The following is a 19,695-nucleotide window of genomic DNA, read 5'->3' on the forward strand; positions in this document are numbered from 1 at the left end:
TACACCCCACCCACGTTTAGACTGTCCGGAACGTCTTTACCAGCCCAACCCTTACAGGCAGAGCAAAAGAAGAAGGACTGGATTGGCAGCCAACTTTGACAGGGATGTGATATTTCATTCAAAAACAAACAACACAAAACAAAACAAAAATACCTGCACAGCATAAACTCAAACCTATATATATCATGAACCGGTTTGGGAAATATCCATAAACGCGCTGTAGCCTACGTTGGTTTTGTTTGCAGGTCTTCAGTGGGATCATGGTTTAAAGCCAGTCTCGCGACCAGGCGATGACCTTTTTTTTTTTTATTAAGTTCCACAGTCATATATATGAGGGGAAGCAGACTTTCCCAGGTCTGACTTGTGTTGGACTTGCACAGGCCCATGCACTCAGAAATCACTGTACTCTTGAGTCCGATTCTCTAAGCTACAGTTAACTATAATATTACCATGGGCTTGTTGTTAATATAACGTATGGTTATAACCAAACTGTATGGCTTAATTTCACTTACAGTAAAATTGATTTTCTAATTTAAAAAATACTATCAGTAAAACTGATTCTCAATCCAGCTCAGGGGGTACAGCGTCTGCACCTCTGGGACCACAACACTGCAGCTTATTGGGGCTTCACCTCATCTGCTTTCACGTGACACTTTTGGCTTATAAAATGCACAGTTCAAGAAAGAATCATTCAATTACACAGGCCTCCACAGTTCATACCATAACAATAAAAACTCAAAAACCATCCAGTGTATGCTGAATGTGCTCTAAAATTTCTTTATCCTACTTAGCCATATAGAATATTCTGCTCAAATAATACTAAAAAAAACCCTGAACCATGTCACTTATTTACTGCTGAATGTGAAAGCCAAATCCTTTTTTAAAAAAAGTTTAAAAGCTTTCCAGGAGCTGTCATACTTGCAGAACTTGTTCTCTGTAGCGCAGGAAGACTGCTCCTCCTTGCCTTGACGTAACTCAGCCAATACTGGTGGGGCCTGTTGTTTACAGTTCTGTTGCGTTTAATTGGACAATACACACAGGAAGACTCCTGGTATAAAATAGTTTTCGGAGAGTTATTGCACCTGTGACGGAAAGAATGGAAGAAAGACTACAAAATATGATGTGTGCAGTATGATCAGTGCAAGATGAATCACACCAAACGGAGTCCTGTGATCTTGGAGAGATTCTCGTGGTTCCAATGGTACTAACATTTATTTTTGTGCTTCTTTTCATATTTTTCTGTGACAAAACCCAACTTAATTTATTTAAAGTTCTAAGACAACAATTGTGGAAAAAAATGAAGTCAAGGCGCATCTAAGTATCAGTTATAGCTGCAGTAAAGAATTCTCCGATCTTCCATACAATGCTATGAAACGAAGCACACATGCACTGAGCTACCAAGCACTGTGACCCTCTGGAGATAATATAAGCATCATGTGACATGCCTGTGAGGACTTGAGGCTATTTTGGTGGCAATGATGATACCCTTAACTATAATAGTGATGGTGAGACTAATTGTCGAGCAGGAGCCTGCAAATGCAGATCTGTGAATAAAGAATAAAGACAGCCTTGCATACAAACACACAGAAAAGATAAGATAGGACGACACCGGGGAAATGACGAGGCATGGACAGAAAAACACGTGGAAACGGAAACGACCAGGACTCGGGAGGCTTCACGTACAACACAGACTATTCATGACGGGGTGGAATAGAAACAGTGGAAAGTCATGTAACTCTCCACCGACCTTCAGCACATTCCTCCCTAAAGGCTAAAGAGATCAAACCACTCACCCCACTCACCCTATGCTCCTGCTGTTAGCCTCGCACCCAAAACCTCTCACAGTACACCAGGATAACCACATTTTAAAAAACTGTGTTTGATAACAGCAACCAAATGACTCAATGAAAGACGTAATTTGTGATCCCCCACTGAGGAAACAGACTTCTAACTTAAGCAGGCATGCTTTAATTATTTTTATTGTCATCCTTTTGGTTTGCAACCCTTTGCTTTTGAGGAATTACGCAAAAAAAGGGAAGTGTTCAAGACACTGTTATGTCAACATCATGTTAGTAATTGAGACATAGTGGTACATCAGGACTGGACTTGTCTCTGTATTATGGAGCGATTAGCACAAAACATTCCCTCCCCTAATTCGTCACGAGGAAAAAAAACATGCTTTGGAATATGCTGTGATATTTCACTCGGGGAAAGCTGAGACTTTATTGTTTTATTCTCAGAACTTCTAAACTTCTTACGTTCACAGAGGCCCGAAGAAGAGCTGTGCAGTCCCGCTGACAGTACGGCAACATCCCAAAGGCAGAAAAGCCAAGTAGCTTTTTATGATCAGCGTCCCCTTAACACTCTCAGCATCACATGATCAAAGTGGGCTAAAGGTTGCAATCATAAACATGAAAATGTTGACCTTTTGCAGTTGAATGACATGTCAGATGGCTGCGTCCCACAGAACTACTTCGCTGCTCCTATTAATAGCAGCCTGACAAAGCCTGAAATACACGATACCAAAAAAAAAGAAAAATGTTGCCACATCCACAGGAAACGTGTCTGTCACACGAAAACTTCTATTTTAAGTTTAGGAGCGTGTTTAGAACCACCACGTGGAAAATCTTAGCATCTATGTGAAGTGGATTCACCCAAGACGTTTCCTTTCTCCCTGCTAAGGTTGTATTTTAAAGAGAAACTGTAGTCACAATTTACTGGAAGCATTTTATCACCACAGTGACACATAAGAAATTTCTCAGGAAAACTGACACAACTTGCCAATGCAACACAACCAGCCGTTAGCCCACTGCAGCTACAGGAAGCTGACAGTCTGAGTGCTGCTCTGTTAACAGGACACCAGACTGATCTGCAGCAGTGATTCTGTACAAAAAAAGTTTCTCAGATGGAAGCGATTGTGGAGGCTACATTTTATTAACATTTTAGGATTTTGAATCCTAAAAGGAAGGCAGCAAACGAAGGACGATATTAAGACAAAAGACAATAATGAGCCTTTTAGTTTCACAGTCTGTCCACAGTTAGTTTCTTTGAGTGTGATCTGCACACAACTGCATAGTTACACCATAGACAGGTAAATCCAGCATTCAAGTACACAACATATACCACTACAAATATCTCTACACACAGGTACTCTTACAAACAGCCCAGCCCCCTCCCCAAAAAAGAAAAGACATTATTACACAAAATAATTAAAAACAGAGAGGCCTGCGGTGACAACAGACAGGTGATATCACGTCTCCACGTCCCCGAAATATCCAGGTTTAACTCTGGCGTTCCTAATGTCTCTTATTTTAGAGCGCACTTGCTTGAAGTTGAGTCTCTCAGAAGTCTAAAGCACCTCTTGAACCTTCCACCAAAGCTCATCCTTGCCTCACTGACTCTGGCATACCGTGGACCCACTCTTGCCCCCCGCAGCGGCCTTCTTGCGCCTCTTGTTGAGCAGAGGGTTGCTGGAGGTGTCGAGATCTTTGATCTTCACCTGGTCATAGTCCACACGCATGGTCGCTAAAGCGCTGGTCATCTCTTCCTGCGAGAGAAGAGGCAGATGTTGGAGGATTTAGCTGGCGCTTACGGATGTGGAAACCGTTTGCTTTTTTACCAGTGGCACATGTATGTTTCCAAAGAGCAGCCAGTTAGCTTAGCATAACGTCAAGACATAAAATGGAGAAAACAAGCAAGCACGCTAAAGCTAATGAATTAACGCAATATGTCTGCTTTTTATTTTCCAAACAAAAAGTATAAAAAGGAGAAGCTGCGGTTTTAGTGAGGACTGTTTCTCAGCAGGGAACAGTTGCAGGTGTTGGTCAAGAAACTCTGAGGACATAAAACCCAAAGAGCCTGCAACTTTTTTTTGTTTACACATCAGTATAGGTCTGAATTTTTTTTTAAAAAGAGACGATATGTTAACCAGAGAAGCTTTAAAAGTGCTGATAAGTGGAATTTATTGCTGTAGGATGGTGTCAGGTTAGCTGTTTCCAGGCTTTACACCACCCCAAAATAATTAGAGCTGACATCTATCCTCTCATTAGTCATTTTTCACACCATCAACTCTTAGAAAGGAAACAAAGGAGGATGTTTCCTATAATGTCAAAATCTTCGCTGCAAAGGCTTCCACGCAGTTCGCTGCTGTTCAAGATCTGTGCAGCAGGAAAGAACTAAGCAAAGGTAGAAAGAAAAAAGGAAACAGGCTGGAAATATTTTTATGATTTTAAAAAAAGGCCTGAACTCAAAATGAGTCAGAACAGACCTCAGAGAAAACGAAACCTTTTCCATTTACTGTGAATAAAGCTCAATATAAAGACTGTACCCTCCTGACTCTTTGCTTTTTGAGAAGTGGCCTTTTATGCAACGCTGTACCCAGTACCCACTGCAGAAATGAACAGTGGTGTATTGTGAGCGTATCATTTTGCTGAATGGTCTTTTCACACCTTATCATGACAAACCTGTTCATTCAGCTGTTGTGAAGGAATGTGCCATTCCACATGTTATTTACAGGGATTGAAAATAAGTGATTGCCTAAGTGAGACATTTTGTACATTTCTGCATGGTTGAATGAACTTGATATGAGGAAGTGGTGTTTTCTTTTGTTTAGTAGTTTAAATCAGGAAAAAATGCAGGAATGGCAAAAGGTAAGCTAAGCTTAGGTGTGTTTGGGTTAAATATTAAACTGTAACTCATACAGTTGTACAGACTGCGAACACTTCTTCACCCTGCTGGTTGTCAGGAGATAATCAGGATGTAAAGACATGAGGATGGCAGTTTTCCTCACATTTCGATCATTAGAATATTTAAAAGGCCACTTTGCTGTTTTCACACATGAAAATCTGTTTAGAGGTCGTTAGGGTTTTACTCCAACAGCTGAAATTGTTGTATATGTCCTCTGTGGTTCTGAGCTTTTTAATGATGTGATTGTAAGCGGCCTTGATTACATCATATGTATGCCTTTAGGTGCATTTCAGAGCATACATGGAGGCTTGAGGTTTCAAGAGAAACCGGAGTAAACTGGGACATTCTCATGCATTCTTGAAAGTTACCAGTTTAATATTTTTGGAGTTTTCCCCCATACTGGTCTATAAACCACTGCAACGTTAACTGAAACCCTACTGCAAGCTGAACATTTCAGCAGCCTATCATTAACAAGCTGTAATGTCAAGATGTGACCAGAGGGGGTCGATGTTGTCGTGCTACTGACCTTCACGTCCTCCCACATCTCTCTGTCTTCTGTCAGGACCCGTGTGGTGTGCAGGGGAGTGGAAGGAACCATCATGGACTGCTGCAGAGTCCAAACACAAACACCGATGAGGACGTAAGCAAACAGATGCACAGACGAGCAGGAAACAGTAGATGAGGCGTGTACGGGTGCTTACATTGATCCAGGGGTGGTTCATAAACTGGGTGATGGTCATTCTCTCGTTAGGGTCTGTCTTCAGTAGTTGGTGGATCAAATCTTTTGCTGGGAGACACAAGGCAATGCAAAGTTTACAACTTTTCACATGATGTTTGCCTTGGAGATAAAATGTCCTATTTATAGTGGATTTTGATGTGTTGAATTCAAATGTCACTATTAAAACAGCTGCTTGTCTCATTGTTTTATATATTGGTAGATAAGTTGAAAATATGTGCTGTGATTTGCTGAAACATGGGCAAATGTACAGGGAAATACAGGATATAAGGCAAAAACAGAGTTTTTATAGTTTTAACAACCATCAAAGTGAATATTTTGCATGGCCACCTTTATTCTTTAACAAAGGCTGAACTCTTAGGCATGCTTTCTTGTAATTTCTTCAATTAGTCTCGAGGTTCAGGCTCTGGGGAGAACAGACTGATAGTGTTTTATGTGTCTTTCTATTATCTATTATCAGTGCATTTGGGATCCCTGTCATGCTTTACAGAGAAGCTGTTGCCAGATAGGTGCTTTCCAGATGGTATTTTTAAATATTCTATTTAAAAATTTCTGACATCAATTTTGAAAATATACCCAGTACCACTGTCTGAAATTAGCTCCATGGAAGCGGAATATAAAGAAATCACATGTGGCTCAAGACTTTTGCACAGTACTGTATATAAATAAGACTTGATATGAAAAAAAAAATGGTTTTCCCCCCCAGTTGTTGATGTTTCCACAACCAAACTTATTGAATTAACAAAATATTTCACTGGTGCATTTTCTGTGAGTCAAAGTACTTTCAACAGAACACTGTGAAGGAAAAGGAAAATATTACTCAGGGATATTATGCTAAAAAAACCCTTGTAACTTTAATTTGCATCATTACAAATTGGTTAAGGTTAAATCAAAGGTCAGAGCAGAGTTTAAATATAATACCAAGAAGAAGAAGGAGTCACTGGAGCAAACGGAGCCACATATTTAACACTGGATGCAATTTAAAGAGACGGTGACAATGGACAGAATATTGAACATTAGAACAAGATTTATTGGGGAAAGAATCCCAAACTAGCTGGCTATATCTGAAAAAGTAATCCCCGCCTAAACCTAATAACTGGTTGTGTCACCCTTGGCAGGAAGAATTGCAATCAAGTGTTTGTGTAGGATTTTGGCCCACTCATCTCTGGAGAATCATTTTAAATCAGTCACATTGGAGGGTTTTCGACTACGAACCGCCTGTTTAAGGTCAAAGCATCTCAATCACATTTCAGTCCACTTTGACTAGGCCACTTCAAAACCTTCATTTTGGTTTTTTGAGCCATTCACAGGTAGACTTGCTGTTTTTTTTACGGACCTCTGTCCTGCTGTGCACCTGAGCTTCAGGGCATAAACTGATGGCTACAGTTCAGGATTTTGTGGTAGAACAGAATTCACGGTTCCATCAGGTACAGCAAGTCGCCCAGATCACCTTTTGTCTCGTCAGTCCAGACTTATACCCAAGTCAAAGCCTTGGGTATAATCAAGATGAAGATGTGAGATGAGCCCTTGTGAGGTTTTTTTTTTGGTCAGCAGTGGTTTTCTCCTTGGACCTCCCCCATAGATGCCTCGTGAACTCTGACCTTAACTGAGGCACGGTAGGCCTGAACACTTTTTTTGGAAAATTTCTAACATTTTGAGTTATTTTCCAGTGTTAGAAAATCAGCACTGCTCAGTGTTGGTCATTGTTAATCTTCAAAACTGACTAGGTTACTTTAAAAAAATATAACACTGTCAAAAGTGTTCATTTAACACTCAACAGTGTTATATTTAACACTCAGATTGGTGGACCCATATAGACACTCTCTAGTGTCAATTTAACACTGGAGATTTTGCTGTGTAACCTTTCTAAGCCTGATAGTTGTCAGTGACTTTTAAAATTAGGTCATGGCATGAAATGTTGCTTTTTGAGATCTTTTAGCTTGTTTCACTTTGTCAGGCAGTTTCTCTTTTAGCGACTTCTTGATTCGACAGGTCTGGCAGCAATCGGGCCTGGGTGTGACGGGTGAAATTAAAATCAGCTTTCTAAAGAAATGTGGTTCATCATTTATCATTGACTGTTAATTCATGATTTAACAAGGGAGGGAACCATTTTTTCACACACAGCCAGGTTGGTTTGGATAGTATTTTTTCCCTTAATAAAAATAATCATCATTTAAAAACTGCATTTTTATTTACGTGGGTTATCTTTCTCTAATATTACATTTTTTATGATCTGAAACATTTAATTGTGAAAATATACACATACACACAAATATACACAAAACTAAGAAACCAAGAAGGGCCAAATACTTTTTAACCACACTGTAAGTAAAGTTTATATAACAGCGAGATGCAAACTGGGGCAAGATTATATCTTGCTGTATATGATTCTCGAAAATGTTTCTGTATGATAATATCTTAACTTGACATACATTGACATTTAGTAAATTTGCAGAATTGGCCTGAGTGCAGCCCCTGCTGTTTAAGGTTTCCTGTTTCTGACAATAGAGAGCAGACAAGCAGGCCATACATGCATGAATGCAGATAAACACTGCTGTGTCACACATGATTGCAAACATTTGTAAAACCTGCAAATGTTTACAATAAAAAGACAAATATATCAAAAATGTATTTTTTGTAATTCTCTCACAAAAGCTCAGATTTTTAGCCTACAGGTGTTTCTATTCATATGGATTAAACAGAGGAAAGCTACAGACTTTTTTTTTGCTGCCATACAAAATTAAAAGTTGTAGAAAATTTGTACATTTTTGAAGAATGAAACATGTTTATGAATTTTGCATCTCTTAAACAGCACAGTGGCTTTAATTTGACACGTCTAAGGAATTTACAGTAATTTTAGAAAATTTTAGTTTTGTTTTTTATAAACAACCCTCCGTTTGAGATCGGATATTTTTCAATGGCCAAGTCGGTCAGCTGATCTCAACCTCAACAAGCAGCAACTGAAGGAGGCTGCAGTAAAGGCCTCGCAGAGCATCTTAAGATAGGAAGCACAACATTTGGTCTGTGGTTTCTAGACTTCAAAAAGTATCTGACTGCAGAGGTTTTTTATCCAAGTATAAAAAAAAATCCTTTTATTTAAAATGATGCTACTTTGTCCAGTTGAACCTCTGAAAATGGCAGACTAAGCAGAAAAAATGGCTTTAAATCTCTAAATCGTTTATACAAAATTTTATATATTATATAATTTTCATCAAACCCCTTGTCAAAGCTGTAAATCTGCACTTAAATCATCTGTTTGATTTAAAATCCACTGTGCTGGTGTAAAGAGGCAACCCTACAAAAACTGTCCTTGTCCAAAAACAAATAGACCTAACGGTAACTATGTGTGCTCGTTGCCTATATGGCTGCAAGCTAATATGCTGTTTGACAGTGTTTTAGTTTGAGTTCCTCACCTTCCTGTGACACCTCCGACCACTCTGGATTAGGAAATTCATACTGGCCCATCCTGATCCTCCTCTTCATCCCAGGAGAAATGGCTTGGCCTGTATTCGAGTAAAACGGAGGGAAGCCGCACAATCTGCAGAGACAAACAAGCCGTAATGATGACGACCATTTAAAAACGTAATAAAATTAAGCAGCGCTTCTTGTAACAGTATCCAAATACAAATACATGCGCCGTACAATAACATCTGTGGTGAAATCAGCACTGGCCTCCACACAAAGACAGTACTCACAGGATGTACATGATGACGCCCAGAGACCACATGTCACATGACTTGTCGTACTTCTCTGGACCCAGAACCTCGGGAGCTTATCAACAGGAATACACACGTACAAACAATATAACAGTGGAGATTAGGGCACAGGCAAAAAGTGACTCAGCAGCTTATTACTGTCATTTTGAAACATCTGGCTCATTTGTTAATATGGCCCAAACCCATCCCGGGACAAAGTAAGACACCTTACCCACATAGTACGGAGTATAACAAGGAGTCTGCAAAGGATTGTGCAGCGTGGTCTCCTTTGCAAAGCCAAAGTCTGTCAGTTTGAGGACCGCATTTCTCTCTTTACTTGTGTACAGCAGGTTCTCTGGCTGGAGGTGGAAGCAGCAGAGGAAAACAAGTGAACCAAGCTTTCACCAAACTACCCAGACATGACATCACATGCTTCACGATTTGGGCACTGAACTTCATCTCTGCATACCTTGATGTCTCTGTGCGCGATATCAATGTTGTGGAGAAAATCGATGGCCGTGCCGATGTCCCTCATAATCTCTGATGCCTCTGGGAGGAAAAACAGGTAAGCAGACTCTCTCAAACCAGAAGCAATTCCAGTGTTAAAACAACAGGAGGCACAGATGAAAGAGAGCTCGCTTTAACTAGTTAACACGTCGCCGTTGCTGTGTATCCATCACGTGGAGTCTGCCCTCCATCAGTCCTCACCTTTTTCAGTGAACGCCTGGTCTCCTCTGGCCTGGATTCTGCTGAACAGCTCTCCTCCCTCCATACTGGACACATAGACAAGCAGGGAGAGAACAGGGATCAGTGTATTATAGAATAGTACCCACATTTCTGTTAGTACACGTGTAACACTTTTACAAAGTGCTTCACAGTTGGGATAAAAAGGCTTTAAAAATAAGTGTACATATTTGTACAGAGTCAAGCACACAGCCTTTCATTCAATCCTGCATACAAAAAGCCACAGATAACAGACAAAAGATTCAAACAAACCACAGAGCCAACCATCAGCCAACCTGATAAGGAAGGCTGTTCCAAAGTTAAGGGTCTAAAGTGTGATCACGCCTGGTTTTAAAATAAGTGTGTGGAACAGATGGGTGACCCTGATCAGACGACAGGAGACTAGAGCTCTGCTACAGGAGCCTGTCCATGTAAGGTTGTCTGTAAATTACACATTAGAGATCATTAAAGACCTGCTTGCCTTTACACCAAAATTTGGGAGCATTTTTTTCCATCAGTAAAGGAAAGGAAGACCAAAAGAAATGTTGGTCTTCCCCCAAAGCAAAAGCACCAGGATTATTTTAAACTACTAGTGTTATTTTTTAAAGGGGGGATTCTTTTACTTAATTATGAACTATTTACTCACACTGCTAAATCTTTTGGAGTTTCTTCTGTGACGAAGCGGTAAGTGAAATAATAAAAATACTGAGTGAAAGTGAAACTGAGACAGTTTAAAAACAGGAAGAAGGGAAAAGCACCAAAGTCCTACTAAACAAAACTGTGTTTATACTGAATGAGTGTGCCATTATTAATTCATCTTGCAGTGATATAAACACTATTTGTCACTTCTGTAGTGTCATTAATGACTTAGTAACACAATAAGAGGTTATTTTGCAATAACATAAACGTTTGGTTTCATTTTATATCTGAGAAACGTTCAGAGACTCACTACCAAAAACATCTTGAGCCAGATGCTTCCCACTCTCCACTTTCATTGTGTGATATAGAGAATCACTGATACCTGAAACTCCACCTTGAGTTCTTTGGAAAAATGTCTCCATAATTGCATTAAGTAAGCGCACTTACTCCAGCACGCTTCTTGTGGATCGCAAATGAACTGAGAGCTGAAGGAGGAACGGGAGCTACTAAGCTACCCACAGCGAGCCGAGCAACTTCCTTCATACAGGAAGCAGCAGACATTCTCTCGCTGTGTGTGTACCGTCAAGGTCACTACGCACATATAACAAACACCTGCCATGTCAGTCAATGCGGTGATGACAATCACTCTTTAAAATTCCCACATACTGAGCAAAGGTGTCAAGCCTATGGAGTTCCTTTTTTCCCCTCTGAATTATTCACATTTCCTCCCTTAGAGAAATAAAAAGTCCAGAGTTCAAACATGTGTCAAAGCACACACACGCACACACAGTTATGCGTCCTTCACTCATATTCACCTTAACTGTAGCTACTTTCCAAACCTTTAACCTTCTCCTACCTTACAACATGCATTGACTTGGACAGTTACCATATGTAGACAAGTGTTTTTGTCCTTATAAGGAAAACACTTCCCCACAACATGAGTAATACCTGAACCACACACACGCACACACACACACTTACACAAACACACAGACTGTTTAGCAATGGCGTTGAATTCATTACAAACAGTTTGTCATGACACATGAATTCCAGATGAAATTCTGTCTCTATGTCAGCTTCAGAGCAGCAGCTCTTATAACTGACCTTTTTTGTTCTACATATTTAAAAAAAAAATAGACCCTTTTCTCCCAGCGGCCATGTGACATGACGTAGCTGGAAAACGCAGGTGTTACTAATCACATAATTAAGGCTCGTAAACAAATCAGACTCCCTGGTTAATGACACCGGTAACACCTGTGTTACTTCGTGTCAACATGGCTGCCGTGACGTCTGCATAACGTTCGAGGGAATGGCTTCACCGGCTGTGCTGAAAGGTGACGTAATCTCTGATTTCAAATAAAATCCACAGATGACGTAAGCGTGTGCCCGGCTCTATCCTAACCTAACCTCAGTAAAGAACTAATGTTATTATTTGACAGAAGGAGACCATATACAGGACGGCCTCTTAATTCTGTTTATATTTAGCCCAACTAACACTTTGAGCTTGAGTTGCTGTTATGTGTGCAGTTACAGTGTCACAACAGCGTTGATAGCATCTTGTTGGAAAAACATGTGGGCATGTTGTAAGACCTTAATCACTGCTGAGCTCATTTTCTTTGTTTGTCATGAAGCAAGGTTAAAAAAAAAGAGAGAGAGAAAAAGCAAAAGTGTAAGCTGTAAAAATGATGCAAGGCAACTTTAGCTTGTTATTTTTAATCTTTCACTTTGTTATGTTGTCATTTATTCAAAGGGCGTCATCTTACTCAGAGCTGTGACTTATGGGACTCTGTACCCACTCCGAGCTCTCTTTCACATTAAAATACTGATTCATCATTACATCCTACAGAATGAAAATGTCTTTAATGTCATGCTTTCAACAAAAAGAGAGCAGACTTGCTCTAAGTTTCAAGACACTGTTGTTTTTTTAAGAAAAGCTTTAAATAGGAAGGTACAGAGAAAGTGTTTGATTCAAGGAAGTGCTAACTGACTGGTGAGATCCTACCACTCCATGATGATGAGCAAGCACTTCTTCCCGTGATACATGTTCTCGTAGAGGCTCAGGATGCGAACGATGTACGGCCCTCCTGACACTCGCCAGTGGAGCTCCACCTCTCGCCTCGCTTTGGGACTATCATAGAGAATCTGGGAGAGACGCAGAGAGAAGGACAGATCATGTCACGTTATATAATCGTTTGTGAGGAGTCATTCAACTTTAACATGGATAGTTTTGGTGTAGTGTAACACAGCAGCAGCATCATTTTATAAAAACATTTCCATACAGCTGGCAGAAAACAATAAATAAAGTTAAAAATCAATTGCTGTTAATTACAAACTGTGTTTACAGCAAAATAAACCCAAATATTTCCTGGGATTTATTTATCTTAGTCCAGGAAAGCAGTTTTTGGTTTTTTCTGCATAATGTCATATACATGGGCCAAGCTGATAAGTAGATGAATCAATACTAAATACATTGATGCTAAAAATAATCAACATCGTCTTAGGTTTTACATGTCAAGACATATGTGGGTCTAAAAATTTGGCAAATACGCTCTTGTATGAAAAAATTACATGATATATTACACTGTGTTGTTATTTTTTTTAACAAAAGGTCAGTCAAAAACTGTAAAAGCAGTCAGCAGTACATCCCTACTGCTTACAAAGGAGTTAAGAGGGTAAGTATTAGAGGTGGGAATCACCATACATCCCATGATACGATATTATCACAATACTTAACGCACGATACGATATTATTGCAATTTTTTAAATATTTTGCGATATTCAGATTCTGTACATAAAGGTAAACTTTATCAATATTCATTTTATCTAATATCAAAGTCACACTCAGTCTTTCTCTCATTTCAGTCAGTTTTATTGTTGACAAACTGAACGGTTTGTATTACAGTCTAGTCCAACTTAACTGAATGCAACCATCTGGTACAATTATAGCTATTCTGAACTATGCAATATGAAAACTATGCAGCCCATTCAGCAACTGAAGAATTTGAAAGTAAATTAAAACAAAATATAATTTTACATTAAATAAAAAAGTTTTAAACTTAATTAAAATAAAACATGTCTTAAATTAAAATAAGTAAACTGTCATGTTTATTGCTGCCAAAAAAAGTTAAACACATTTGGACAGTGAAGGAATGTCAGGATTCTTGCTCAGAAAAAGGATCAACATGCTCTGAAGTCAGAGCACAAAAACCTTTTTTGTAACAAAATATCGATTTCTGCTGTCCCTGTATCGATACATTATTAGCAAACAAAATATCACGATACTACACAGTATCGATTTTTCCCCCACCCCTAGTAAGTATGAGCCAGGTGTTGCTAGGCAGATGCATTCAATGCTATAAAAGCAGATGATTTTTGGCAGTTCTCTGGTCTGCAGCATTCAGGTGTGTGTTACACAACGTCAAGACATCACGAGTGATCTTGTTGCTCATCAGTCTTGGTTTTAGTCTGATTACTCACAACTGGAAAACATTCAAGACATCAAATTGACCCCAAGGTCAGACAATGCAGTTATACCTCAGACTCCACAGGCCTCAGTTGGTATGTTAAATGTTAAAGTTTGTGACAGCACAAATAGAAAAAGACTGAACAAATATGGCTTTTTTGAGAGGTGACTGGGGAAAAAAAGCCTCTTCAATCTAAAAGGAACATTTGCAGCATTTCTTAGCACTGCAAAGTTTCATATGAACAAACCAATGTGGAGATGTTGTGCCATATTTCACAATGTTACGTTTGGTGAAAACCAAACACAGCACATCGGCACAAACACCCCGCACCAACTGTCGAGCACGGTGGTGGAGGGGGTGATGATTTTGGTTTGCTTTCCAGCCACAGGACCTGGGTACCTTGCACTCATTGAGTCAACCGTGAACTCCTCTGTATACCAAAGTACTTTAAATTCAAAGGTGAGGGCGTCTGTGCAACAACTACAGCTTGGGCTAAACTGGGTCAATGATACTGTTTTGATCCCAAGCACAGCAGCAAATCCACGACAGAATGACTGAAAAAGAAAAGAAGCAAGGTGTTGACCCAGTCAAAGTCCAGATAAACCTGACGCAAAGGCTGTGGCATGACCCTAAGAGAGCTGTGCATAAACAAATACCCATAACATTGCAAAGAAAGTGGGCCAAAATTCATTCACAAAGATGTGGGAGACTGATACTCATACAGAAAACCATTATTTAAGGTTTCTGCAGCTAACGGTGATTCTACAAGCTACTGAATCGTGAGGTGTGCTTAGTCTCTTACACAACTTCCGTATTTTAGCTTAGCTATTGTTTAATAAGTAATGATTTATAATCTCATGCTGCGTGCTGTTCCTCCTTTGAGGTGGCATTTAAATAGTTTTAACAACTGGTGAGAATCAGATGATTTTTTTGTTGTTATGTAAAACCAAAGAATGGAAAGAGGGTACTTTCTTTTCAAAACGACTGTAAGTGGATTGGTAGTTCAAGCTCTAATGTCAGTATAAGAACTGATGCCTATAAATACTGGAATAGCCGGGTACTCACACAGTTTGCAATACAGCAGACACACACACACACACACACACACACACACACACACACACACACACACACACACACACACACACACAGACGTACAAAGCAGGTGACAGACTTTGACATAGCACAAAGTCAAGGGGTATTTTTGGATGTGACAGTGATGGAGCTATCCCCTGTTGTTCACAAGGCCGGTCTGCTTACAGACTGCGCCTGGAATACACAACACACACAGAGTTTGACTCACTGACGTATGACAGACACACATACATAAATCTGTGGTGTGTTGCAGGTGACTTTCGCAAGGCTCTACCCGAGCAAATTGGATTCAGCTGGTGGGTAAACATGAAATTTCTTGGAAACTCCAAAATGCCGGAAAGAAACAGCTCATCTGTGTAGTGCCTTTTTTTCCTCTATCTTTTTTTGCTTGCTAATGTCAAAGAGGAAGCAAAGGGTTCAGAGGACGGCAGTGTGTTAAAAGAAGAAGTTGAGGGTTTCCGGTGTCTGATCTGCTACTACATGTGTCCTATTTTGCTCACCCTCGCCCACTTGCCTTGACTTTAAGCGGAGCAGTGGGCAGGTTTTGCTTTTGCTATGTAATTTATAGCTTTATGACTCCAATCAAGAGCAGATAGTTTATGAGCTGGTTTCCTTAATTTCCTGCAGCGAAACAGAATCGGCTCTAATAAAAAGGGGCCTGTAGCACTGTAGTAAAACATAAAAAGGGTTGCAGAGGAAGGACTAAGAGAACGAGACAGTTAATCTTCAGGAGGATTTTGTTCTTATTTGAAAGGGCACGTAAACCAGTCAACGATGACTCGACACTCAGACGAATCAGATCTGTGTCAGGAGAAGCTTAAGAAACACTGAGACACACACCTTTAGCTGCTAAGTTTAACCACATGCTGCCTCCCACAGAACCTTGGTTAACACACACACACACGCACACACACAAACACACTTTAATTGCTCGAACATGTTTACACTCTATTAAATATTAGTGAATTTCAAAGTGCTGGTCTGTATATCTTCATAAAAATGTGGTTTATCTTTACAACATCTGCCAATAAAGATCTGCTCATAAAGGCTACAGCAAAGTGGTCTAGAAAGCAGGAGACTGTGTAAGTGCTAAATACTAATGTCAGCAATCCTAACATGTTCATATTCAGAGAACATCAAAGATTTGTTGGGTTGTTTCTTTTGCTTTTGGACCAAAGTGATACACAGACTGATGATACCAATCCTAGAATCACTTTTTTTTTCTTTATAATGATTTAAAAAGCCTGAAAAACTCACTCAAAATTGTAAATGGCCTTTTTCTTCTATAGTGCTTTTCTACTTGAACCTCAGTCATTCACACACTTTGCTTTCCGTCTGACATTCACACACTGATGAACACATCAAGGGAACTTCAGTTCAGTATCTTGCCCAAGGATGCAGATGACCTGTGCTCACAGCCACCTCTTAGAAGACTTCTACTGCTCAAGTATAAAAATACTCACAATGCATTTTTGCATATAGAAAGTGGAAGTGAAGCAATGAAAACATAAAGTTCCTCTGTGCTGTAAAGGTACAGAGTGATCAGAGTGATCCCAACAAGACACTTCCAGCTCTGTTGGGTTGATGAGGTTTAAAAGCCTAAATCCTTCAATTCATTCAAAAGGACCCCAGAGACTGATTAACTTGTTGGAGGGAGCTTAACCCTAACCTATGAGATCTTACAGAAACTTTCAAAACAAAAGTCTTTTTTGGAGCTGCCTTTAACCAAAACAGTGGGCATTTCCTTTATGGTTTGGATAATTTACACCCTGAAACACACTCATTTGTGCAACAAGTGTGCCAAAGTGATAACCACAGAACCCAAAGCCACTGATAAGATTTTGACTATGAGTAAAACAGGCCTGCAGGCCATTTAGCTTCACTCGAAAAGGCCCAATGTTCTCTTAAGTGGAACAATCATTTGTACTTCTGTCTAAGCAGTTAATGGTGGAGGTCACGAACGCATCCAAACAGCACAGGGCTCTCTCTCCCATCCCCTGCTGTTAAGTAAGAAAAATCCAAGTTAAAAGAACCAAGATAACTTTAACTGCATTACACTGAAAGGATGGCTTTGTTCAAGCACTGCTGCAAAGTAGATTAAAGCCATAGCCATCTATTACATTCAGCGCTCAGAGCAACACTTAATTTAAAAACCCAATGGGCCGGTCATCCGACTCTACATCAGTCTAGATTCTGTTTACTTTTACTCACTATTTAACTTGACATAACAAAATTAATCAAATTTACATAAACGGCTGTATGAACAAGCACAGTGCAAAAGAAAAACTGCAGCAGCTACAATAGAGAAGACAGACTGAGCCATCAGAGGTGTTTCTTCTGCCGTCTCTTAACACCTTTTAACAGATCTTCAGAGAGAAGAAGATGGTCAGAGGCTTAATGTGATGCGTTCCCTCTCTACTTGGGTCACAGCGATCTATTGCCGGCTTTCCCCTACGGAACAGTGTGGTTGCAGTGACACACACACACTTACAGTCTTTTGGCAGAACATTAAAAGACACAAAACTTTCTTTGTGTGTTTCAGTTCTGTCATTACTTCTGACAAAAGACAAAAACTTGCTGGATTCAGATTAGCATTTTGCCTGAAGATTTTTTCTGCATCGGAAGTCTTTTTCATTTTAAGTAATTCTTTCTGCTCATATTTCTAAGCAGAATTGTTTTCTTTACCGGTCCCACCCATGATGCTATCAAGAAAAGTATCCCCTTTCTGATTTTGGCATTCTATCTTTTTTTTTGTAATATTCAATTTCCTGCTGCAGTTTATCTCTTTTTTAAATCTTTAGCTTTAGTTTCTATCCCAAAGTTTTGGGTATGCTCTCCTTTTGACACTGCTGCCTGGCTGGCAGCTCAGATCCAGATGGATTACTGTAAGCCAGTAAATCTCTCCGGGTCTGTGGACCAGTGGTGACAGGTGAAAACCTGACGACCTGTGCATGTGTGCAGATGAGTGTGAAGGTTTCTACCGCTCCCAGAATAAAGTGTCACCATCATAGTCCGTGTCTCTTTGAAGCAGTGTAGCACGTGATATTTTATGGCTAGGTGACCACACACCCATTAACTTGGAACTGATTGCAAAAGGCTGACCTTCCAGGAAACACCACCAGATAAGTGAATGTGAGCTCGGGGAGAAGCATGTACAGTGCATGTCAAACCCAGTATGATCAGTAGGTATATATACATGCAAAACCAGCAGTCTATTCATCTATCTGTCTATGTCAAACACTGGTTTTGTTAGTAACCTTTAACCTTTCATGTTCCTGGAAAAAGAAAATCCTACTTCCATAAAGGTCATAGTTCTTGATTCTTGTCTACACAAGTTTCCACTCTTATATTTTAAACCCACAGTGCAAACAAACACTTTAGGATAGCTTATGGACCCTTATGTGTGTTTCCACAGAGTTTGATATTTAAACCATACTTGCATTAGATTAGGATCAAATTTAGAGGAGTGATATAAATAAATACCTAGACACACCACCATAATCCAACATAATGGACTGACGCCTGTTTTTCCAAATGGATTGACCAGTCTGGACAGTCGACATCTATGTTATTACATCCAAACAAAGTGAGAGATAAACTTGTATCAGAAACAGGTGTTCTTTCAGCTGGGATGATCTAGAGTTATCGCTTAAAAGCTATAAAGTCTGCAGTTATACTGTGAGAGTGTCAACAGGAGGGTCGGGGACAATTTATGATATACTCATGAGACTTCGATACCTTTAGCGCGCACTTCTCTCCAGTTTTCTTGTTAAAGCACTCGAGGACTTTGCCGTTGATCCCCAAGCCCAGAACCTGATTGGAGACTTTATAATCGTCCGTCACCGCGTTTCGCTTTATCTCCAGTTTAGGGTAAGTGGGCATGGGGAAGTGTGTGGACTCTGCGTCCTTCTTGTCGGCGGCTGGGAGAACTGCCGGCTGCTCTTGCTGCAGTTTCGGGTTGCCATCCGTGGAGTCTGACTCTGTCCCACCAGTATTTGGCGGTTGCGGAGCTTTTTGCTTTCCGTTTCCATTTTGCAGCATGTTTTACACCGGCTTGCTGTCAACAGCGGTGCACAGAGGGACAAACTGTGAGCAACTCTCCGGATTAACGCGATGAGTCCAGCCCTCCTCCGGTAAATGCGTAAAGCTGAGACCTCTAACGCATCCGCCTGTCCCGTGCGGACTCTACCACAGTGACTCCACTCTATCTTCACACAGGCTTACAAGTCAGAGTCCATTTGGGGAAACTACACTATAATTCTATTCTTTAAATGTAGCTCTCTGAACTTTAGCGATCCGGGGTGGCCCGTGAGAGAAAATCTAAAAAAGAATTTGAGCGCAAATGAACCATTTAAGAAAATTCCAGTCAGACGTGTTTGGGGGTAAAAAAAAAAAAAGAGGCAGTGGTGACGATTATCTGTTGATCTCGGTTTCCCGCTGATAACTCCTTCAGCTGCATTCACATGGCCAGTCGCTGTCACAGTAATTTAAGCGCCACCCTCCTTCAGTCAAGTCATATTTCTCAACTGACCTACGCGGCCGCCTTAAAGGAGCAGGACGGATATTCAAGCATCAAATGAGCGCTGCGGGGAGGTGAAACTAGTCAGTGGTAATAACGGTTGTATATTTGGCTGTGCAGAAAATACACACAAAAAAG

The 19,695-nt window shown here is 40.2% G+C and overlaps 1 protein-coding gene across 1 annotated transcript; it reads right to left on the reverse strand.

Moving 5' to 3' along the window:
- Nucleotides 1-2,915: 2,915 nt before the first annotated feature.
- Nucleotides 2,916-19,538, reverse strand: mapkapk3 (MAPK activated protein kinase 3). The gene is made up of 10 exons (XM_005915361.3): nt 18,777-19,538; nt 12,482-12,621; nt 9,826-9,890; nt 9,587-9,666; nt 9,350-9,476; nt 9,118-9,193; nt 8,836-8,960; nt 5,388-5,473; nt 5,213-5,293; nt 2,916-3,547 (listed from the first exon to the last, which is right to left on the reverse strand). The coding sequence occupies exons 1-10, from the start codon at nt 19,077-19,079 to the stop codon at nt 3,392-3,394; spliced, it is 1,239 nt and encodes a 412-aa protein (XP_005915423.1). The 5' UTR covers nt 19,080-19,538; the 3' UTR covers nt 2,916-3,391.
- Between the last annotated feature and the right edge of the window lie 157 nt (nt 19,539-19,695).

Source organism: Haplochromis burtoni, unplaced genomic scaffold (assembly GCF_018398535.1).
Source record: "Haplochromis burtoni strain Fernald_Lab_line unplaced genomic scaffold, NCSU_Asbu1 Contig_12, whole genome shotgun sequence".
Lineage (NCBI taxonomy): Eukaryota > Metazoa > Chordata > Actinopteri > Cichliformes > Cichlidae > Haplochromis > Haplochromis burtoni.

Excerpts from the sequence above, each read along its gene's own strand:
- mapkapk3 (XM_005915361.3), bottom strand. The coding sequence starts at position 19,079 with ATGCTGCAAAATGGAAACGGAAAGCAAAAAGCTCCGCAACCGCCAAAT. Across the intron at positions 12,622-18,776 it reads GAGAGAAGTGCGCGCTAAAG|ATTCTCTATGATAGTCCCAA; the intron begins GTATCGAAGTCT and ends CGTCTCTCCCAG. Across the intron at positions 3,548-5,212 it reads AGATGTGGGAGGACGTGAAG|GAAGAGATGACCAGCGCTTT; the intron begins GTCAGTAGCACG and ends CTTCTCTCGCAG.